General features: G+C 35.0%; 2 protein-coding genes across 3 annotated transcripts; one reads left to right on the top strand and one right to left on the bottom strand.

The window, feature by feature from the left end:
• The first annotated feature begins 9462 nt into the window (after positions 1–9462).
• Positions 9463–11683, top strand: LOC130799912 (pentatricopeptide repeat-containing protein At1g31920). 2 transcript variants are annotated; one of them, XM_057663204.1, is made up of 2 exons: positions 9475–10167; positions 10258–11683. In XM_057663204.1, the coding sequence occupies exons 1-2, from the start codon at positions 9751–9753 to the stop codon at positions 11566–11568; spliced, it is 1728 nt and encodes a 575-aa protein (XP_057519187.1). In that variant the 5' UTR covers positions 9475–9750; the 3' UTR covers positions 11569–11683. The 2 variants fall into 2 exon arrangements, with proteins under 2 accessions (XP_057519188.1, XP_057519187.1); XM_057663205.1 differs by having other exon boundaries at positions 9463–11683.
• A 3323-nt stretch (positions 11684–15006) lies between these two features.
• On the bottom strand, positions 15007–20644 carry LOC130799851 (protein AE7-like). Its single transcript, XM_057663113.1, has 6 exons — positions 20436–20644; positions 20068–20222; positions 18779–18882; positions 18592–18691; positions 15595–15640; positions 15007–15281 (listed from the first exon to the last, which is right to left on the bottom strand). The coding sequence occupies exons 2-6, from the start codon at positions 20194–20196 to the stop codon at positions 15181–15183; spliced, it is 480 nt and encodes a 159-aa protein (XP_057519096.1). The 5' UTR covers positions 20197–20222; positions 20436–20644; the 3' UTR covers positions 15007–15180.
• Positions 20645–22974: the final 2330 nt, after the last annotated feature.

The raw sequence follows: 22974 nt of genomic DNA on the forward strand, positions 1-22974 counted from the left end.
TATATATATATATATATATATATATATATATATATGTATATATATATATATATATATGTATGTATATATATATGTATGTATATATATATATATATGTATATATATATATGTATATATATTTATATATATGTATATATATATATATGTATATATATATATATATGTATATATATATATATATATATATATATATATATATATATATATATATATATATATATATGTATATATATATATATATATATATATATATATATATATATATATATATATATATATATATATATATATATATATATATATATATATATATATATATATATATATATATATATGTATGTATGTATGTATATTATTATTTACAATTCAATATATACAAAACGTTCGTAATAACTTTTCATTCCTCGTCTACCCTATCTAATTGTGACGGCCTAATTCACCTCTTACGATCGTAAGAGGCTGTGGTGTGACGTTCTGACAAGGGGGTGATTGGTATTGCACAAAAGGTGCCTGTGATGATCCCGCATTGTCATGTGGATATGAGGATACTTCTAGCTCATCCAAATGCCTTAGTGGGGATGCACTCGTCTCCTCATTAATCTGTTGAGCAGGGGGCTCCTCGACATTTGGAATGAAGTTCTCAAACTGAGAACCCCGAAGAATAGTCTGTGCCATCTCCCTGATGGGACCTTTTGACTTGTGCGGATCACATAGCCACTCCTTATACCTTTAACAAGAGTAAATAAATGTTTAAAATTATTGTATAATTAAAATGAATTATAAATATTTAATTTCATAAAGCAAATAGTACTTACGAATGTAGTCATCATAGGTGCAGGGGTGCGTACTGCGCTGCAGCAACAACATGTCGTGGATTCCTCCAACGACGAGTGATCGATAAAAACCAGGGTAGATAATTAGGCATCGTAGGGACACATTTTCCTGGTCAACCGAAATACTCTGTCGTAAGTACTCCTGCCTTTGGTCCCATAGCGTGATGTGGCGTGCATTGATGTCGCTCCAATTCTTCGGCACTAGATCCATTATGTTGGATCGATGAAGATGAGCATTCGTGTTGCACTCTGGAAGAATGCCCTGCGCTATACCATACTGGCGCAATACGCGCTCAGGTAGGTGTAGCTCGACAATTTTGAAGCATATTAGTGGTACAACGCTCCTCCTAATGCCCATCAACATACCTGAATGCTCAGGCAATGCAACGTATACCTTAGCAGGGTATGGATCCCAAGAAAACTTTACAAATAACATTAATTAATTCATTAGAAAGCAAACACAAATCTCAACAAAGTGTAAGGAGAGAATTTGATACCTGATTATCTCTAAGCAGATCTAACTGATCGCAATAAAAGTCCATACCTTTAGACGTGTGTGTCCGCGTACGCTTGTCAAACAACCATCTTGTTCCCCACGGAACAACTTCAGCTTGCTCTTGGGGATGAGCAACAGCACCACGACCAACAGGCCGTAATGGCTGGCCAACGCGTATATGTTCCCAAGCCTAAAATTGTTCACGTATAAAGTAAAAAGTTAGAATAAGAATCAATTATTTGACTTTAAGTAATTCAATGTGCTTACCTGAAAGAGTACTAGTGGTCTAGAAATCTCCTTCACACTCTTTAGGCTTCTGTATAAGTACGCCAGTGCCCCAGATCCCCAACTATATGATTCAATGCGCTCCCAGGGCTGATCCAATAGGGTAATATATAACATCTGGATCTCGCAGGTGCTCTTGTCGGCAAACAAAGCGACAACAATCATGTAGAATAAGTATGCCTTTGCGTACCTCTCAATAGTCACCTCATCCGCATCAACGAAAAACTCACGGAAGGTTTCAATCAGCCATGTGGCCCCCAACGCACTACCTCGACTACCTGGAGGGCGTTGTCCCAATACCCGCTCAACTATGTCTTGCCAGCTATCAAGTTGGCGACCAACTGTGGAAACAGCAAGTCCCTCAATGGGAAGTCGTGACAGTATAGCGATGTCCAATAAGATGATCATTGCCTCACCTAGTGGGAGATGGAAAGTGAAATAGACTACATTTAACAAAGCTTAATCATAAGTTTATTAAGCTGATTGGGATTATTAAGTATGTTAATTCGAGTAATAATATTATTATTTTGATAATCTTGACTCAAGTATTTCATTTGTTCATATTTTCAAGAAAGAGGTATATTTTATTTAATGTATAAAATTTATATAAAGAATACTTTGATAAAAGTGTATTTTAATTATATTTTATTAATTGATTACCATTTTATCTTTATAAAAATAAATTTAAATAAAGTATTGAAAAATAAATTTCTAAATGCAATTCTTATTCATACTACCAATTACTTATTTCATAAATCGCCTATTGTACCCTTACAACACGTCTTATATAAGACTGTCTTACGATGATACGGCTTTGATAGAATTTTATGGGTTAAAGCTAAAAATATAAAGCCATTTTACCACAAATAAACCGACACAACCCTTCCCCGTATCTTTCTTTATCCTGATCCATTACCCTTACTCCCTCATTTTCAAACAACACCAAATCAGTACACCTTACTCCTTTCTCCCTCACTCACGGCTGACCCACGAACACCACCATCAACCGGCAGCTCAGCCACGAGCTCCACCACCAACAGCAACCACTTCTCCTTCCTTTATTGTTGGTAACCACTTTTCCTTCTTTTGTTGTTTTGTTTTCAAATTTAGATGTTAGGATTTTGTAAATTGATTTGGGAATTTTGTGACTCAAATTAAAGTTCATCAAGATTGAAAGTTGAAGGGTCCTCCAATGGTGATTGAGGTAATCCACAAACTATTCTATTTAAGTATTAATTGAATGTTTTAAAGTAGTTTGGTATGTGGATTCAATTTGGTATGTGGATTCAATTTGGGTATCAACTTGAATTTAATTAGAGTATATGAGTTTAATTAGTAATTGGGTTCTTTGCTAGTGTTGATTAGTAATGGTTATATGGGTTTAATTTTCTAGTATCAAACTATGTAATAAGGATTCTGAAATTTCAGTCCAAAAGTAAGGTCCTACTGTTTTGCAATTTTCTGTATTGTTATGTTCGTTTTTAGCTCCTGATGTCTGCATGAGATTTGTAGAGCTTTGAGTCGCGGTCGTGTAGGCACTTGAATCGCCCCAAGATGAGTTCGTATGAGAGAGTTACGTTCAAAATAGTGAAGTACTAGCTGGCTGTCATGAAATCAATGAGAACCTTCTGTTTTGGTTATTTTGGGATAGTTTTGATTGTTTTTGGGTTCTGATGTCTGCGTGACATTTGTAGAGTTTCGAGTCGCGATCACGTAGGCACTTGAATCGCCCCAAGATGAGTTTGTATGAGAGAGTTATGTTCAAAACAGTGACATACCAGCAGGCTGTCAGGAAAATCAATACTGAACCTTCTGTTTTGGCTATTCTGGTATAGTTTTGATTGTTTTTGGGTTCTGGTGTCTTCATGATATTTGTAGAGCTTCGAGTCGTGATCACGTAGGCACTTGAATCGCCCCAAGATGAGTTTGTATGAGAGAGTTATGTTCAAAACAGTGACATACCAGCAGGCTGTCAGGAAAATCAATACTGAACCTTCTGTTTTGGCTATTCTGGTATAGTTTTGATTGTTTTTGGGTTCTGGTGTCTTCGTGAGATTTGTAGAGCTTCGAGTCATGGTCGTGTGGGCACTTGAATCGCCCCAAAATGAGTTCGTATGAGAGAGTTATGACCAAATTACTAACAAGTGTCCTGTTATGGTACTAAAATGGAATTTATTATGTGGGATTAGGAAGTATAAAATAAATTGGAGGTTTAAGGTTATTTATTGAGTAATTGAGATTAACTTAGGTTTATTGTTTTCCCTTTATGGATTGGTATTGTTGGGTTATGGATCTTAATTGAATAATATGAGTGTTTGGTTCAAGTATAAATTTGGGAACATATGAATTGATTGGTGTTTTAATTATTGATTGTTATTCATGGTGTAGGAAGGTAATCCACAAGCAAACTACTATCCTATCTTTTAAATTTGATTCAAGTATTTTAAAGTTCAAGTTATGTTTTATAAGGTGTGGTATTACTACTATTGATATTTGAGCAAAATCGTTTGGTGTTTGAAACTGTGGATTTTGACTTTGTTTGACTTTGCTCCTAGACCTTGATTAAATTATGTTTTGAATGTTCATACGTTCCTATATATGAGCTTTTAAATATATTGTACTATGAAAATGAGTTATGATTGTTGATTTCAAAGAAAATCAGTTGAATTATTGTTTTGTGTTATATTGAAATGTTCGACATTGAAAAATGTACGTTTTTGGGAATTGGCAACGGATATTTATATCCGGATTATTGCGAAATCCTATATTGATAATAGGTAATGGTTATTCGGATCGGTCTCGAGCCCTCGATCTCGTTTCGTTCTTGCAAGAACCGTATTTTCGGTGATGACGATCACCCGTGTTCTCAGGATTTAGATCAAGCCTACTTCCTGACGGTCCATATATTCCCACGTTTTAAAGTGCTGTTAAATTATTGATTTAATATGAGTTCTGAATAAATACGTTTGGTACATAAAGTTTTGTTTGTTTCGCAAATGATATCATATTTGTCATTTGCCGTATTGTTTCGCTATTGACTTGTAAAGTAATAGCTGCATTTTGATTTACGCTATTAACTTGTAAAGTTATAGCCATATTTTGAATCGTTATGAACTAAAGGTTCATAGCCGTATTTATGTTGATACCAAACGATCTTTTAAAAGAATTTTGATTCGTTATGAACTAAAGGTTCATAATCGTATTTATGTCGATACCAAACGGTCTTTTAAAAGAGTTTTGATTTGGATAAAATAATGTTTATAAATGTTTGTAATAGTTTGTTGGATTACTCAACAATGCAATTGTTGACCGTTTTTTTTATAGGGTCTATCTCTTACAGGGGGTAGATCCACTTTCAGGTTGTCATCTTTAGTGCAGATGGATGTGCTGCTCATTTATGTGTCATGTGTTGCGATAGCGAGGACATCGTTTCCGGAAGATTAACTTATAATGATATTTTGACAAATTATGTCTTTTCTTTTAAAAAATTAGATATTTTATAATGTATTAACTTAGTTTATAACTGAGTTGTAAGTATTGTATTACAGTTTTGTAAAGTTTTTAAATACTCTGATATTGGTTGCTGTGGCTATCGAGCCACAGGTCGGATTCAGCCCAGACTTCTATAAGTCTTCCGCTGTGCTTTGTAGACAATATTATTATTATATTGTTTACGCTGATTTGGGCTGTTTCAGAAAGTATGTGTCGCTTGGCGCCATCTCTCAACCAACATCGTGATCATAGCTCGATCAACACGACCATATGCGACTTGATGATAATCGTATAGCCTAGCTCTACGAAGATATAGGATGATACGGTCATCAATCTCCCATGGCGTTGAGTCAGGATGCCTACAGTTAAGTGTATCAGTGTCTGAAACCTGGGCATCCCATAATAATGTGCTCCTATGGTCTTCCTGCAACGTGAGGATGATAGGGTCACTAGGGCCGAGAGCTGCTGGATCCATATCGATCTACAAAGCAATGATATTGGTCATTAGCAACCTAAATCGATCCTATGATAGGACTTATTTACTATAGTTAACTAATGTCATCTTGATCTATAGTGAATCATCAATCCCTAGAACCAATACCTAGTTCATAGTATACACAAACTATACTTAACTTGTTTACTATACTTGATCGAGTTGGGTTGAGCTCATTGATTATGGAGAAGTAAGCTTAATCAAATGAAGAATGGTGTATGACCAACAAAAGCAACAAAGTATAACCAACAAAAGCCATCAACATCAAATGCTATCAACAACAAAGCCATCAACAAAGTATAATCAAATTAAGTATATGCCCTAAAATGTACAGTGTTTTTAATAAATAAGTATCTTAATCAACATCAAATGCCATTAACAAAGTATAAAATGTACAGTGTTTTCAATAAATAAGTATCTTAATCAACATCAAATGCTTCATATTTTAATCAACATCAATAAGTATATGCCCTAAAAGATTCACCAAAAAAAAAAAACCATCATCCTTTGCCCTAAAATGTTGAAAATAACAAAATAAAAAGAAAAAGTTATACCTTTACGCAATCTAAGTTTATCCTAGATCAATTAAGAATTCTCCAATTAAAAGAATGAGATGCTTGAGAGCTTTAAGGGTTTTTAATGGAGGGAATGGCGATTTTCAAGTTATGAAATTGGGGGAAGATGAACTGAGGAAGATGACTGCTTGAATTTAGAACACGAATGGACCGCTGTTAATAACAGCGGACGAATGCTGACCATGAAAAATAGTGTAACCTATCATCCGCTGTTAATAACAATGGCCCATAGTTTGACTGAATTTGACCTTTTATTACTGGCCCGCTGTTATTAACAGCGAATTTATCCTGACCACAGCTTCGTGTAAAAAACTGCTTACTTTGGGAAATATTTTCAAAAGTTGATTGTTATTGGATTTTTTAAAATTTTTTTGCTTATATGTTTCAAATTTTTGAAATTTTTATGAGACACTATCATATACAGTAGGATCATATGAGGACCCTTGGACAAATTTTTCGTGGACATTTGAGGTAATAATTTTAGGTCGGTTTATCGGTTAATTGGCCGAACAATTTAGTTACCATAAGCTTGTTTTTCTTGAACTTTATGGTCTAAAACTCACTTCATATAGCTTCTGGACCTCTAATATATTTTTATTGGTTATTATGGAGTTTTAATTAATTTACATGTTTAATCAATACAAACTCCTTATTAAATATTACGAAAAAAAATTTTAGGCTTTATAAGTTTATATGGTCTTGTAAAGAACTTATATAGCCCCCATAAACTTGTCATACTTTTTGGAATAGTATTTATTGAGAATCTCTAATTATTGTATTATCAAATATGTTAACTTTTCCTTATGAAAATGTTGACTTGGAGTTTGGCTAGACTAGGGATGACTAATAACAATGTGAAATAGATAACGAGGAGTCTTGTTTGAACTTATGTGTACTTGGATAAATGACTCTAATAGTAAGGAAATGTCGAACCACGGACCAGCGTGTAATCCGACGCCCGTGTTTCCCTGCACATAGAAATGCGGGGTTAGATAGGGGGCCGAGAGAGTCCCATCTTGTAGAAGCTCGAGCATAAAAATTGGTGGAGGGACGGCTCTCGTCATAGTTAGAGTTTGGAATATGTTCCTCCTCTAACCAAACCCTTACATATATCAGAAAGTCATTATTATGTGTTTTGTGCAAATGTGATTTTGGATTTAAGTAGATCCATTGGATGAACTTATAGTTACCAAGTGTAGGTGACTGTAACAAAGATATTTATTTAAATTCATGTGATGAATGTGAAAAATTGTTGAAAGTATTAGAGAACTGAAAATGAGAAACGAGAACCGAGGAACTTAAAATCAAGGATTGAAATGTACTTTGCATATCTTGCGAATATATTATGATTGTCATAGTATTACATTGTTGAGGAGTTTGTACTTGGCGTTAGGCGCTGATTCAAACGGTTGTCATCTGTATCATTGATGGCAGTATTTTGCAGGAAGGTTTAGCTTCAAGATCGATCCAGACCGAAATATTTATTTTCTTTATCAAGGATTTAGTTGTATTTTATTTTACTTATTGGTGATTTTGATGATCAAGGTGTATTTATGCTTTTATTATGTTTTGAGAAAACAATGTGTTATTCTCTTAACTGTAATATTTTTAACTTATGTTTTTAAATGATTTTAAATTTTAATGAATTTTAGCAGTTTGGAATTTAAGACTTTCACACTATTTATTATAAACATAATTATTAGTTTGAATTATATACCGGGACTGCTGCGCTTGTTACAAATGGTATCAGAGCATAATTTGCTTTAGTGAATGCACGGATCTTCATTTTAGATCGTTAGAGATTCTTAGGTTATAAATTAAGTTGAGGAAGAGTTATGATTATTAGTTTGAAAAGAATTTACACAAAGGTAATTTTAGAATGTTATGGTTGATTGATTGATTATGGATATTATTCGAGTTATGTTTCAGTGGTCGAGATTATTTATGGATTCATACGGATGTTTTGTTTACTTGAGCATAGGTTGTTGAGAATTATTGTAAAAAAATTTGTGAAATATAATGAAATAATACTCATTACTTGAAGTAGATAAATTGTGGATATTCCTAGAGTTACATATTAGTGACTATATGTCATGACAAGGGAGAATGTTTGATTTGGGAGATTAATAGATTATATAAGGTATGAAGAGGTTATGAGGAATACATAAAGTTTTAATTAGTGAATGAATGAGTTAAACTAGCATAAGAAAATGAAATTATTTTACGTTTATGATGAATAATCGGCGATATGAATCAAGTATTTTCTAATTAAATTAAAACAACGCTAACTAAGATGGCTTATTAAACTTTCTCATAAGCCTTTCAATCTTTCCAATGAGCCATATTATCGATTTTGCCTCTTGAGATGAAGTACCTCGTCTTTAAACTCTTCTTTTTCTTTAAAAAGCTGAATTATTAAGTCTCTCTGCAATTTAATACCCTCAGGAGCAACCCACTTAAAGTACATGCAATTTAGTACCAAGTAGAATGGACAAGCAACAAAGTCACGACCAGGATCGTCGTCACTCCAATCTGTATTATTTTCAACTTCATAGCCACAATAACAAAGCTCTTAAATAAAATGCTTCTTTGACATCTAAACAAGACATATAATATAGTAACATAATTAATATTCAATAAGAAAATAAATCTTTATAAACTAAGCATCATATTAACGTCATACCTTATATTACCTTCAAAAACCGCAAGCTACCATACGAAGAGTTTGGATATAATGAAATAAGGAAATGTTGATGTATTTATTGAACATAATAACAACGGCTATTTTCTACTTTATAACGACTATTTTCAATTTCATAACAGCTAGTTCAAACACTTTGACAAAAAGTCAAAAACAGTCAAGACATATATTCGCTGTTACTAACAGCGAACAAAGGGAGACCTGGTCAAAAACAGATCAAACCTCTGTTCGATGTTAGTAACAGCGAACAAAGGCTTTGACCTGTTTTGACCAGGTTTCACTTTGTTCGCTGTTACAAACAGCGAACACATGTCTTGACTTTTTTGACTTTCTTTCCTTTGCTAATTATTGGTAACAGCGAACATATCCAAACCTCAGCTGTGGGTAAAAATTAAAAAATATTTGTTCTGGAAAATATTTTGAAACTTTGCTATTTTTTGACTTTTTTATAGTATTTTACTTATTCATTTCAAATTTTCTAAGTATCTTCCAGATGTGGTGTGGGCCATGAGGTCCATAACCCAAATTCCTGTTAGCCCATAAACCCTGAAAACATTATCCTATGATTCTATCACTTATGTCACATGCCCTGTTAACTAACATGATTTCTCTGGCTATTATTCTCCCTCCCAATTCTCATGGATGACATTCAATCTTGAATTCTTAGCATCATTCATCAAATATGTATTTAATTTCTAAACCCAGAATTTGAAAAATCTTTCTTGAATTTGATAGTGATGCTAGTCAACCTATTTTCCATTCATTTAATTTATACTTAAGTTTTGACCTTTTCATACTAAAAAAATCACATTAAAAATTCACAATCACATTTTAGTTTTGCCTTCATTTTGCTTGCTTGAAAATGTGAGTAAAGAATGATTAGGCTGCCAATTCTTCATCAATCCCAAATCTTCTTGTTACAAGAAGATTATCCACAAATTTTAGATACCAGTGTTAAGTGCAGGGAAAAAGAATGCATATCCTTGTTGAAGAAATGCAAAGCTATGGTAGGATTGAAGCAAGTTCATGGGCAAATGCTAAAGTTGGGATTATTTTATGATTCATTTTGTGTTAGTAATTTATTAGCTAATTGTGCTCTATCTGATTGGGGAAATATGGATTATGCATCATTAATATTTAGCCAAATTGATGATCCAGGTACATTTGAATTCAATACCATGATTAGAGGGCATACAAAGGATAAGGATTTTGAAAAAGCTCTTAATCTGTTTGTTGAAATGCTTGAAAGAGAAAATTCTCCTGATAATTTCACTTACCCTACTGTTTTTAAGGCATGTGCTGGTTTGGGTTTGATTAATTTAGGAAAACAGATTCATGGGCAAGTCTATAAACTTGGATTTGATGATGATTTGTTTGTGCAGAATAGTTTAATCAACATGTATGGGAAACGTCGGGAGATTGGAGACTGTTGTGCTGTGTTTGAAAGAATGGAGCAGAAAAGTGTTGCTTCTTGGAGTGCCCTTGTTGCAGCTCATGCTAATTTGGGTATGTGGTGGGATTGTCTCGAGATTTTTGGAGCTATGATGGGAGAAGGAAGTTGGAGGGCAGAAGAGAGCATTTTGGTGAGTGTGATTTGTGCTTGTACTCATTTGGGTGCCCTTGATTTGGGAAAGTCACTACATGGGTACTTGATGAGAAACTTGAGTGGCCTAAATGTTATAGTTGAGACTTGTTTGATTGACATGTACATGAAATGTGGCTCCATAGAAAGGGGGCTTTCTCTCTTTAACAAGATGAAGTCGAAGAATCAATTGTCTTACAGTGTGATGATTTCAGGCCTCGCAATCCATGGGAACGGTCACGAGGCACTTGGGTTGTTTTCAGAAATGCTGAAGCAAGGTATTGAACCAGATGATGTTGTGTATTTAGGTGTGCTAAGTGCTTGTAGGCATGCGGGCCTTGTCGAAAAGGGTCTCGAGTTATTCAAGAGAATGAGACTTGAGCATCTGATACAACCGACAATCCAACATTATGGTTGTATCTTGGACCTCTTAGGCCGAGCTGCCATGTTCGATAAAGCAATCAGTCTAATCGAGGAAATGCCAATGGCACCCAATGATGTAGTGTGGCGAAGTCTCTTAAGTGCTGCAAGAGTTCATTCTAACTTGGAAGTCGGAGAGGAAGTGTGCAGAAAGCTGATGCAATTAGGATCAGACAATGCCGGGGACTACATAATAATGTCGAATATGTATGCTCAAGCTGAAAAATGGACAGACGCTGCTAATACTCGAGCTAAGGTGGCTGACAGAGGATTAGATCAAACTGCTGGGTTGAGTTTGGTTGAGGTAAAAAGAAAGGTGCACAAGTTTGTGTCACAGGATAAGTCGAGTTGCAACTGGGAAGAAATATACGAAATGATTCACCAAATGGAATGGCAATTGAAATTCGAAGGGTATAAACCCGATACGTCAGAAGTTCTTCACAATATAGATGAAGAAGAAAAACTTGAAAGGTTAAGGTATCATAGTCAAAAGTTGGCCATAGCTTATGCACTTCTTCATACACCGGAAACTACAACTATCAGAATAGTAAGAAATGTCAGAATGTGTCGAGATACTCATACATACACAAAGTTCATATCTGTAATCTATAATCGGTTGATTGTCGTTAGGGAACGAAATCGTTTCCACCATTTTAAAGATGGAACTTGTTCTTGTAGAGATTACTGGTAAATAAATCTACTTTTTTCATCTCTATTTTCTGTTTCTTCAATTGCCCAACAATGTAAAAAGAATGATAAATACAGCTCTAGAAAGTAAAGGAATCAAAATTATTATTGAAATGTGATACAGATGAGATTTACACCCAAGTTTTATGGAACACTTGCAGTTCCAAGATTTCTATAACAGTTGTACAAATTAAAGAATGGTATCTTCGCACCCATTGGCCATAACAAATGTTGAAAATACACATCCATCCCCCCAAATAGTACAAAGACTTGGCGCGGTGCAGGTGTCACCGTTTGTAAGGTCACAGATTTGTGTCAGCATCTTGCATAAATGCAGATTGCAGGTTAAGGTTTACCCACATTACATTTAGCCATTTAGGTTACACTCTTAGGAACCAACTCAGTCAAAAGCTTAAGCTAATAATTAATGCTTTATAATATGTTATATACTCTAACACGCCCCCTCAAACAAGAACTCAGCCAAAAGCTTAAGCTAATGATTAATGCTCTATAATATTTTATATATTCTAACACACCCCCTCAAACAAGAGCCCTTTGGGCTAGAATTGTGGATGCAGCATAAACCCTCCTTATATATGGCACTAAATATTCCACTTTAAATGAGGGGTGGTTGAAATTCGAAACTGTAACCTCTTGTCACGCTGTCTTTTGATACCATGTCAAAGAATCAACTCAACCAAAAGCTTAAGTTGATGGTTAAGGCTATGTTATATACTCTAACATACACGACACTTCTCCGAGGCTATGCGGGATGCTTTGTTCCTTTTTAATATGTTCTAATACATAAAAAATTCCAACAAATACAATGGGACTGATAAAGATAGCGCAATTTTCAGTATCTACAAGGTGCACAGCAAAGCATTCTGGTGAATGTCATCTCTTTCAACAGAACTGCACGCCCATTAGAATCAGTGTGAGAACCACAAATACTCTCATGCTTTGATAATCCTCTTATACATTCTCGCATATCCATGGGAAAACTTCAAGCTTGAGCTATATCTCCAGTCTCCACAGAATCGGAAAGTAATTATTGACATAGAACAATCGGAGGACTAATGTTCAAATTCAGAAGCGAATTAGGGAACAGGACACTGGCACTACTTAAATGCTTGTGTAACATAAGTATGAACAAGTTAGAGCAAGTCTAGTTATTACATGCCAAGTTGGATTTCCCACCAAATCAATTGTGCCAAAACATTTGCACATCAAATACGGAAATCTTGCACATTTGCTGTGAAATGGTTCACGGTCAATGCGGATGGTTTCGTGGTCGTCTTGACACTCAACCTGTATTTTGGGCATGGCAAGCTTAAACAATCTGTAAGATACAAGTACGATGCGGTGATGTAGCCTTGCTTTTGTACTATGTGCATATTGGAAAGCAAGATTGTGTCTACACTCTTCAGCAATAAGCTTAATTCAAAGCCATACTTTACCTTAATTCTAGCATACCCAGATTCAACTGTACTCCATACATAGTAGTATATACCAATGGGGAAGGGGTAGCTGCTACTTGAGGAATGAAATGTTAAGCTCACGCACACTACGATCAATACTCGAGGAAGAAAATGGGTGTTTTTGTGGTGCACAAAGATATGAACCAAATATGCAACAATATGATCAATGACAAGATGAACAAAGCAATGATCAACACAAGGATTTGAAATGGTTTACCAAATAAAGGCTACGTCTACCATATCTAGTTAAGATTTGTTATAATGTTTTAAAAGGACAAAAGCTATAAACTTGAAGGAATGACAATGAGAGACTAAGTTAGAGAGTAATTAACAATTTAAAGAAAACCCACTTTATGCCGTTGAAGAACGAGCCAAGAAAATGCGTATGCATGTAGTTTGAAGCCAAGAAAATGTGTCAACAAGTAGTTTGAAGCCATACATTTAAGGGTTTTTGAAGTTTATTGTTTGAGGACATTGAATTATTGTGCAATTTAATGGATGGAAGTTTAATTGAAGATGATGAAAGTCGTTAAATTATGATTACTACCACAGGGTAAAACATGATGAGCAACTCAATAATAAAACGTTAAAATAAGAATTAGCAATGATAGCACATAAAATAAAAAACAAAAAGGTCTACCATTGTTGAGTTTAAAAGGGTGGTGAAGAGCTAGGTTGCACTAAAACGGACACGGATACGGATACGGAAAAACGCCAACTTAAAAATGGTGGACACGGGGACACGTAAATGGTAATATAATAAATATATCAAATTGAAGATAATTTTACAATCTTTCATTTGATATATGTAAATAAACACTTTAAAAACATAAACCTCACAAAAAATGCAAATAAGTACCAAATAAACAACATGAATGTTTAAAAATAGTCATACAAACCAAATCAAAGAAAACCAAATAAATAGGTAAATTTAACTTTGATCATCACACATCATCCGTATATGAGGTAACGGAACGCTCAATATGACAAATGAAAACTTTTTAAGGACAAAGATAATATATTTAAACTCTCTTTTTAAGTGTAACACGCTGAGATTTTACAAAGTTATTATTTAATCTTTTAAATAACTTTTGGAGATTTTATAATTATATATTAAATTATTTAAATTAGTTTTAATAAATTTCTTTCATATAGGAATATAAATATTAACACTTTTATATTAAAAATAAATTGCAATTATCCAAATAAAGAGGTTAGAATTATATGATTATAATCGTATTAAAAAAAATGTATGAACAAAGCAAATGTGAGTTGTTGTGAGAGAGTTAATCAAGAAAATAGATAAATAAAATAACAAATGAGTTAGGATTTTTTATGGGAGACCAAAACCCTTCCCTAACATCAGATTCACACGCCTCCTCTCCCTGGTCTTCTTTCTCTCTTCCTCTTCTCCCTGTGAAGCCACCCCTCCTTCACTCTAGCAGGTAGCAACCACGGTCGAGCCCCACGAGCAGCCTGCATCCGCCAGCTACACCTCCTCCCCCACAGCCGGCAGCAGCCACCAACAGCAGGCAAGGGCGGATCTACAATATAACCTTAGGTAGCAAATGCTACCCATGAATTTTGGAACACGGGGACCTTTGAGTAGCTGAGGAGTTTATTTTCAGCTTTTTCAATTTTTTTTTTTTTTAAATAACACACGTGTCCCTTGCCGTGTCCGTCGCGTGTCCTTGCCGTGTCTACGTGTCCGGAAAAATATTAAAAAATTGGACACTTCATTTGGCGTGTCGGACACGGATTTTCGCGTGTCCGTGTCCGACACGTGTCGGACACGCAACACGTCAGTTGACTGCCGTGTCCGTGTTTCGCAGGTGAAGAGAGAAATCAATTTTGTTATATTTTTTCCTTTTAAAAATTTTAATCAATTTTTTCACATTTTTACAAGTGGTAGTAGGGAAATACCATCAAAATTGGAATTATTGTGAATTAACCAAAAGATGAGATTATTGAAGGATAATTAATGAAAGATTGAGATTATTCCAAGTAAATTTTCCTAATTTAAGTTGACATTTACAGCAACTAAATAGTGCTCTCACAAGGCAAGGCAAGGCAAGGCAAACCATTCATAATGAAGCCAACGATTGCTTTGATGCAACTAACTACACAATGAATTGACTTTAGACGTAGGTTGGAGCTAGACACTCGTCCACCATAGCTACTAGGTTTGGATTTTCTAAAGCAGCTGCAATACGCTCCTTGTCATTCAACTGTTTATTAACTGCAAAGACAGACGCAACAATGTTAAAAAATATTTATGTAAGCAATAAAACAGATTCGAGTCGTCGGGCTCTCTACTTTTACCACCATAGCAAAAACCGACAAAAATGAAATAGCCAACAAAAGGTTTCAGTTGAACTGGAATCTAAAATGGGGAAAAAGTTCAGCCATAGTCTGGATTTCAGTATTTCAATACCTCTAATACGCCCTCTTTTGATCGAGGAAATCAAAGTGGCCCTAATACGAGTCTATGCAATAATCCCCCATTCCAACCGAACAAAAAATAAACGAAAAAAGAGAAAAGAGGTTTTTACCTGAAGCTTCAGAGGCATGGGATCCTGGTGCAACTCTAATGTCCACCTGGCAATTGACAAATATAAAGAACCTTTAAATTTAAATCAGAACATTAAATATAACCAAAGAATTTAGAAAACGACATGGAAGTTAGCTTAGGTTAGGGTGAGCCAATAATAGAGGTAAATGAAGACTAGTAAAGAAAATTAGTGATGCTGATGCAAGGTCAAGATTATTGATATCCAGCAAACAAAGATGTATGCCCACATCAAAGTTTGGGGGTCGAACTTGATTCAAAGACCTGTAAGAAACACAGCTCACAGGGGAAAGTCTCACATTTCTCTAAGGTCTCTCCTGCGACTGTGAGTGAAATTCCTTGTTTTTGCAATTCTGCACTTCCATTTACTGGGAGTAGGGTTTTGATGATTACTGATAATGTTAAAAAGGATTAAGAAGTAAAGACAAGGACTTTGGAGGATCAAATGAAGAAAAAAATTCAATAGTCCAATATCGTAGCTGTAAGTTGTGACATGGAAGGTTGGCATACAAAAGGTGGATTAGTAATGACGTGTAGCGATGTAGTTGATACTTAAGTTTGGAATTACTCCATAAATTATATGGATTGCTAAATGAGAAACCACGACGATATGGAGTCGTAATTCACTTATGATTTCCAAGAAAACCTGTTCCCTTAAGGAAAGTTACAGAAGCCAGAATTCTTTGCCTAAGCTTTGTGCAGAAGTTTTAAATTCATGTGCGTTAAAAAAAGTACCATATGTAAAATTTCAGAAGAGCTGTAGAGGCATGTGATTCTATTGATTGGAAGTTTGTTGATCACATATTTACTTGGTATAATACCAAAACAGGAAAAAATGATACTCAAGAAAGGCTTGACAGATTCTTAGAAACTCACAAATGGAATAAAATTTTCCCAGGAACTTCTGTTGGTCATCTTCTGAAACGAAAATGAGACAACCTTCTAATCCTGACTACTTTTCATCAGGCGAATCAACAGATTAAAAATAAGTTCAGTCGTTCCGCTTTGAAGAGATGTTGTTGCGACATTCATATAGCTCCTGTTCACAAAGTGTAGGAAGAACATGGTCAAAACCAGAATCAAATTCCCTCAGTCTATTGAAATTTTGGTCTTGGAGTTGGGAAACCTTTTTCTATTTTCCCAAAAGAAAAGAAAATTTCCAGAAATCAGATGTCTCTTTGATGGAAGAGCAAACTGAAGAGGAGATTGCAAAAATGAGCAGAGATTCTGGAATACAGAAACTTGAAACAAGGGAGGTACTTCTGGAATACAGAAACTTGAAACGTGGGAGATACTCTACTGGCACCAAATAGAAGCATGCAAAACTGGATAGAAGCTGGTAATAATATTCAAGTTCTTCCTAGAAAAGACCCAGAAAAGAAGGGCTCAAAATAACTTCAAAGCTATTAAAGATTGTGCTGGCAAGAGGTATGAAAAATAAGAGAAGATTGTAAACATTTTTTTAGGGGATTGATCCAAAAGCTTATTATTTACGGAGATGAAGTGGAGCCCAGCAACCTAATTAAGATGGTGGAGAGGAAAATCACCAAACCAATGAGAGACTTCTGTATGTCACTAGAGATGATGTTCTTAATGCTCTTAAATAAAAGCACTCTACAAAGGCTCTAGATCCGAGTGGTATGCTTGCTATATACTATCAACACTTTTGGGCACAGTTGGCAATGATTGTTTGTTCAATGTTTCGAAAAACAATGCTAAAGTTGAGTCTATTAATCAGACTCAAATTATTTTGATCCTACAACTTTATTATAAAAGTGATTGGAAAAATTAAAGCTGGTTCTCACTTCTCTTAGACATAATATATATATATATATATATATATATATATATATATATATATGTATATATATATATATATGTATATATATGTATATATATATATATATGTATGTATATATATATATGTATGTATATATATATATATGTATATATATATATATGTATATATATATATATATATATATATATTAATTATATGCTAGGGCTATTAATCAGCGACAAAAAACAACACTCTAGTTGCAAATGAATGTTTTTCAGTATTTGAAAAAGAAGAAAGGTGAAGGCAAAGGGTACATGTCCCTCAAACTGGAAATGGGCAAGGCCTATGATAGGATTAAGTGGTGCTATCGTGAACAATTGATGCTAGAGATGCAGTTTCCCAAGTCACTTTAGGAGCTTAATTATGAAGTGCATCTCGACAGTGTCATTAAATTCTGGTTCCAAGCAGAGATCTAAAGCAAGGAGATCCCTATCTCCTTTCCTTAATGTGTTAATAAGAAAGGTTTTGTGTTACTTAGAGATGCAGAGATAAAAAAAAAACATCCATGGTCTGAAGATAAGAGGGAAAGTGGAGCACATAACTCGCCTGATTGAAGATGATAGTTTGTTGTTCACAAGAGCTACAGAATCAGAAGCTGAGCATGTGATGATATTCTCTAATCTCAAAAGCTTGCAACAGGTCAAAAGATTAAACTGGATAATTCTGATGTATCCTTCAGCCGAATTTTGAGCAAAGAGAAAAAACAATTGTTACAGATGAAGGTAAGTTTTAAGGTTGTGGAGGAATAAAACAAATATCCATGCCTGCCAATGTATATTGGTAGGTCAAAGAATACATTGGCAGGTCGAAGAAGATGGTTTTCCAAACAGCAAACAATTCACGACTGCATATGGAAGAAGTTGAAAAAATGGAAAGAGATTTTCTAGCAAGGAGGGAAATACTCATCAAGGCACAAAGTACAAGTAGGTCCACAGGACAAAAGCAGAAAGTATACACAAGACAAGGTCTTCTAAATAATTAGCATGCTGAAAATGATAGACTAACATAATCACAATTGAATTATTTACAAGTTCATTACTGTAAGGCTTGAAATAAGGTGCCCAACTAGGCATGCTAAGGGTGTTTAGATGATCATAGGGTGCCCATCATAAAACACATAGCTCATGTACATTCCCATACCTTGTAACGTAACGGCAAACTTCGAATAAGTTTCACCTTCAAGCAGAGACCAATAAGTGTTGCCATACTACAATGTTCAACTGTCGGTGTGAATGTTACACTACATCAGGAGATAAAGAAATAAATCATAAAGAGGATTAGACAGCTTAAGAACTTACAACATAATGCATATCATGATCATCTTTACCTAACGTAACTACGTTTGTCGTCTACTTCAACAGATTCTTCTGTTACCACTTTCAGTTCTTCAAGAGAATAGGGATGCTCTGGATCTTTAATGTCTCTAATATGATGTAAGCAAAGTTAAGGAACTCATGTACATCCAATGCCATCATGTTGATGGATTCTATAGATATGTGTCATGAAGGGGGAATTACCACAAATCAGGCATGTCTATTCTAGAAGGGCCAAGAAGGGCAAAGAAGGGAATCCAAGCTAGATCTCATTTTCAGTATTTGTGATTTTACTTTCTGTTATTTGTCAGATGGTTGTTAGTTTGTTATGAGGAAATATTCTAGAATACCTATAGGCTATATGTAGAGCTATGGAATAATGATGATGTATGTTTGTAGTAAAATCAATAGTGCTGCATGCATTGGAGTTACCGAGCCACTCAAAGAGCTCAGGGGTACTATGCCCTAGTTACTAAATACAAGCATTCCAATTGCTCTCTCTTCTCTTTGTCTGTTCTTCCTTTATTCTTTCTTTCTTCTTTTCTTCTCTCTGTCTATTCTAATTCTCTTTCTTAATTTCTGTGCAAACATAACAATATGCTGAGAATTTCATTATTAAGTCTCGCATAGTACATCACAAACAAATCAAAATCAAAATGAGCTACAAGTACCGGACTACCGGCATATATAAAAAATTTAAAATAACGCGAGGCCAAGTGATTGACATCATCAAAGGACCATAAACTGACATTACATACCTCAAAGCCAGAGGCAAAAGAGGCCAAAAATTTTCATATTTACATCACAAAAAAGATTTGTGGGTGAGATAGATCCAAAGTTTTCAGGAGTTAAGGATATTTAAGCACTTATGTTACAGTGAAGCTACTAGCGAGTATTGTAACTCAAACATAGAGTTAAAATAATTTGCAAGGCCAAAGAGCCATACATACTATATATTAACTTATTTTAAGAGTGGGTCGTGGCCAACCGTGGCTAGCCTTAGACTAGTAATAGCTCCGCCCCTGCTCAAAGTACATAAATTTCCTTAGCAAAAGATCATTAACTCAACTAAACCATGAATTGATAACACTGTTGAAAGAAGGTAAAACGCAGTTCTCCGTCAATCGCACCAAAGTAGAACAATGAAGACCAATTATAGGAACCACAAATTGTCATTTCCCATCAAGAAAACCACTCTGAATCAAACCAATACCACTAAAGCCACTAAACCCATCAAGATGAAACTAATACAACACAAAGAGTAAAAAGCATTCATTAAAAGTACAGAACATCATTAAAGGATATCAAAAATTTCAAGGTCGTCAATAGGTTCAACAGCATACTCATCACCGTCATTTGTTGACTGCTTGCGCGCTCCACGATCTTTCTTTTCATAGACAGTTGGATTTGCATTTATCAACGCACTTACCATATTTGCTCAATTGCTATTTTTCTAACCTGGGGAACGAATGAATTGAATTTAATTACATTAAAAAGTGAATTACATACTCCTTAGAATCTCAATACATGTAATTCAATCAATACTTCACGGGTATATACTATATACTAACTAAAAATCATAATATCAATAAATAAATTGAAGTATACATGTACTGAAAATATAAGTGATATATTGATCGAATTAAAGAATAAGAAGAAAACCACGCTTACCAATTGGTGGAGAAAGGGATAACGTTGAATCCGTGTAGGCTGAACTACATAGCAGAGCGCGGCGGCCGGCGTGTGGGTTGAGGCGGCGCGTAGACGGGGCTAGGCCTCCAATACACCAAACTCTAAAGAGGGAACTCCAAAGAGGGTACGAGAGAATTAGGAATAGGAACTAGGAAGATGCGTTTTAAACTTGATTTCTCACGAGTGAATGGTAGTGGAAATGTAGTACACCTTAATTTTAGTTGGAATATATAGTTTAATTTTTATTTGTTCTTCTTTAATAAATATAATTTTTTACAAAATTCATTTCAATATATTACTATTTGAAAATAAACTATTAGATGGTAATTAAAAATTTGTAAATGATCGATGAGCTATATGATCTTCAACCTCCCCGTTGAACGCCTTCTTCTTACGATAGTGGTGATCAAGTGAGAGGAACTTTTGATGGTGCATGAATACATGTTTACACTTAATCCATGAATCCATGTCATCAACACTTATGGGCATGCTTTTTTCCCTTTGTTCTTATACCTTGATAAGACGACGTATGCCCGAAAATCGTTGAATGGGGCATAAAAGCATTGCACGCCATGTGAACACCTCATTAGCATGTGTATTAAACATGAAAATCTCTTCATCCCACATCTTTCTCAAAATCTCAACAAGAGATGCAAGATATACATTTATGTCATTTCCAGGCTGTTTAGAATCCGATATTATAAGTGAAAGCATAATGTATTTACGTTTCATACACAACCAAGGAGATAAATTATGGATAACTAAGAGTAACGCAACGGCCATATACTACGTTGAAAACTAATATTGACCAATAGGGATGACAATGGGTATTGGACCCGACCCGAATCCGTGGATCCGTATCCGTTTTCACGGATCTGGGTCCTAAAAAATTAGACCCGTCGGATCCAGGTCGGATCCGGATATGAGAAAAATACCCAGATCCGGACCCGCGGATCTGGAGGACCCTTTTTATATATATATATTAAAAATACCTCAGTGGCTCAGTTCCCTTCCCTTCCCTCACTGCCTCACGCGTTTCATCAGCAATCCCAGTATGGAACTGCAACATTAAATGTTGACTGTTGCTGAAGTGCTGATCATTGCCTTTTCTGTATTAGAACCACAACATTGCCTAGTGTCTTACGAAGACATTTAATCCCATCCGTTAAATGAATCACAACATTGCCTACTGTTTTTATTTGAAAATTCAACTCCAAGCCATAGAACAAGATACTATGGTATTTACCATCTTCCTATGCCTCTAGTTGTATGTATCGGCTATATTTATTTATGTAACAAACAACTTTAATGTGTTTGTTGGATATTTTCAAGACAATTTTAAGTTGTATGATGTTTTTTTGAGTGATTGATTGTGAAATTATATATTATTAACATTAGTCTATAAATATTGCTTTATTGCAATCTCAACACATTCAAAAATACAAAAAAAAAAAGCAAAAATAAGTCAGACCCGTTTTGGACCCGGATCCGGTACTGGATCTGCAGTACTCAGCGGATCCGGATCTGGGTCTTGCAAAACTGGACCCGCGGATCCGGGTCCGGATCTGGATCCTGTTCCTGAAAACGGATCTGGATCCGGGTCCACTTGGACCCGGTCTAGATCCGACCCGTTGCCATCCCTAGACCAATAGGTTCATTCCATTCATACGCAGTTTGAGCCTTATATTACGATTTTTATCCCTAAATGTCCTATATAACCAATTAATAGTCTTTCATTATGGAGAATCAGCTAAATGTGTGAGTAAATGACCTTTCAATCTTTCTTCACCCTATCTGCATGCTACCTTCAAATGTGACACACCTTTCTTTATAGAAAATAAGTACTTGAATCTATGTATTATTGGAAGATACCACACAACCTTATCTAGGGGCCTTTTAGCACCCCCAGCCCCTTTACACTTGTAACAACACTCTTCTAGGTTCTTATTTTCATTCAAATACCTAATCGTTCAAACCACATGAATCTTCTGGTACTCTAAGACGAATAGACACGTGAGTTTTTTGACATAATATGTCAATTTTGAAAGTTTATTTCCCTTAAGAAACATCTCACCTAACGCTTTTAGTAACATTGTGAAACTAGTGTCAATCCAACTGAACTTTTACTTCATGTTTAAAATTTTCAACATGACTGTTAGTTTGGTGGATTTTGTATATTAAAAGTACATAGGCTTTTGAGAAGTCTCTGTCTACAAGTCAAAAGCACAAGGACTTTTTTCTAATTCATTCTCAACCTCTTTTATCATCTCATCAACACAATCTACATCCTCATTGACAACCTTTTCATATGTCTTATATCCATTATTATTCTCCCCCTTATAAGCAAAACCTTTTTCTTCGTGCACATTCAATGGAACAATTTTTCCTTTGTAAATTCCCTCATCACCATATCAAACCCAAAAATGATATTGAGGCCTCATCCCACGTCGAAGTATGTGCTTTGTAAGGATGTGAAGACTATGTACATTTGTTACATTACCACACTTAACACATCTTC

Source organism: Amaranthus tricolor, chromosome 14, assembly GCF_026212465.1.
Source record: "Amaranthus tricolor cultivar Red isolate AtriRed21 chromosome 14, ASM2621246v1, whole genome shotgun sequence".
Taxonomy (NCBI): domain Eukaryota; kingdom Viridiplantae; phylum Streptophyta; class Magnoliopsida; order Caryophyllales; family Amaranthaceae; genus Amaranthus; species Amaranthus tricolor.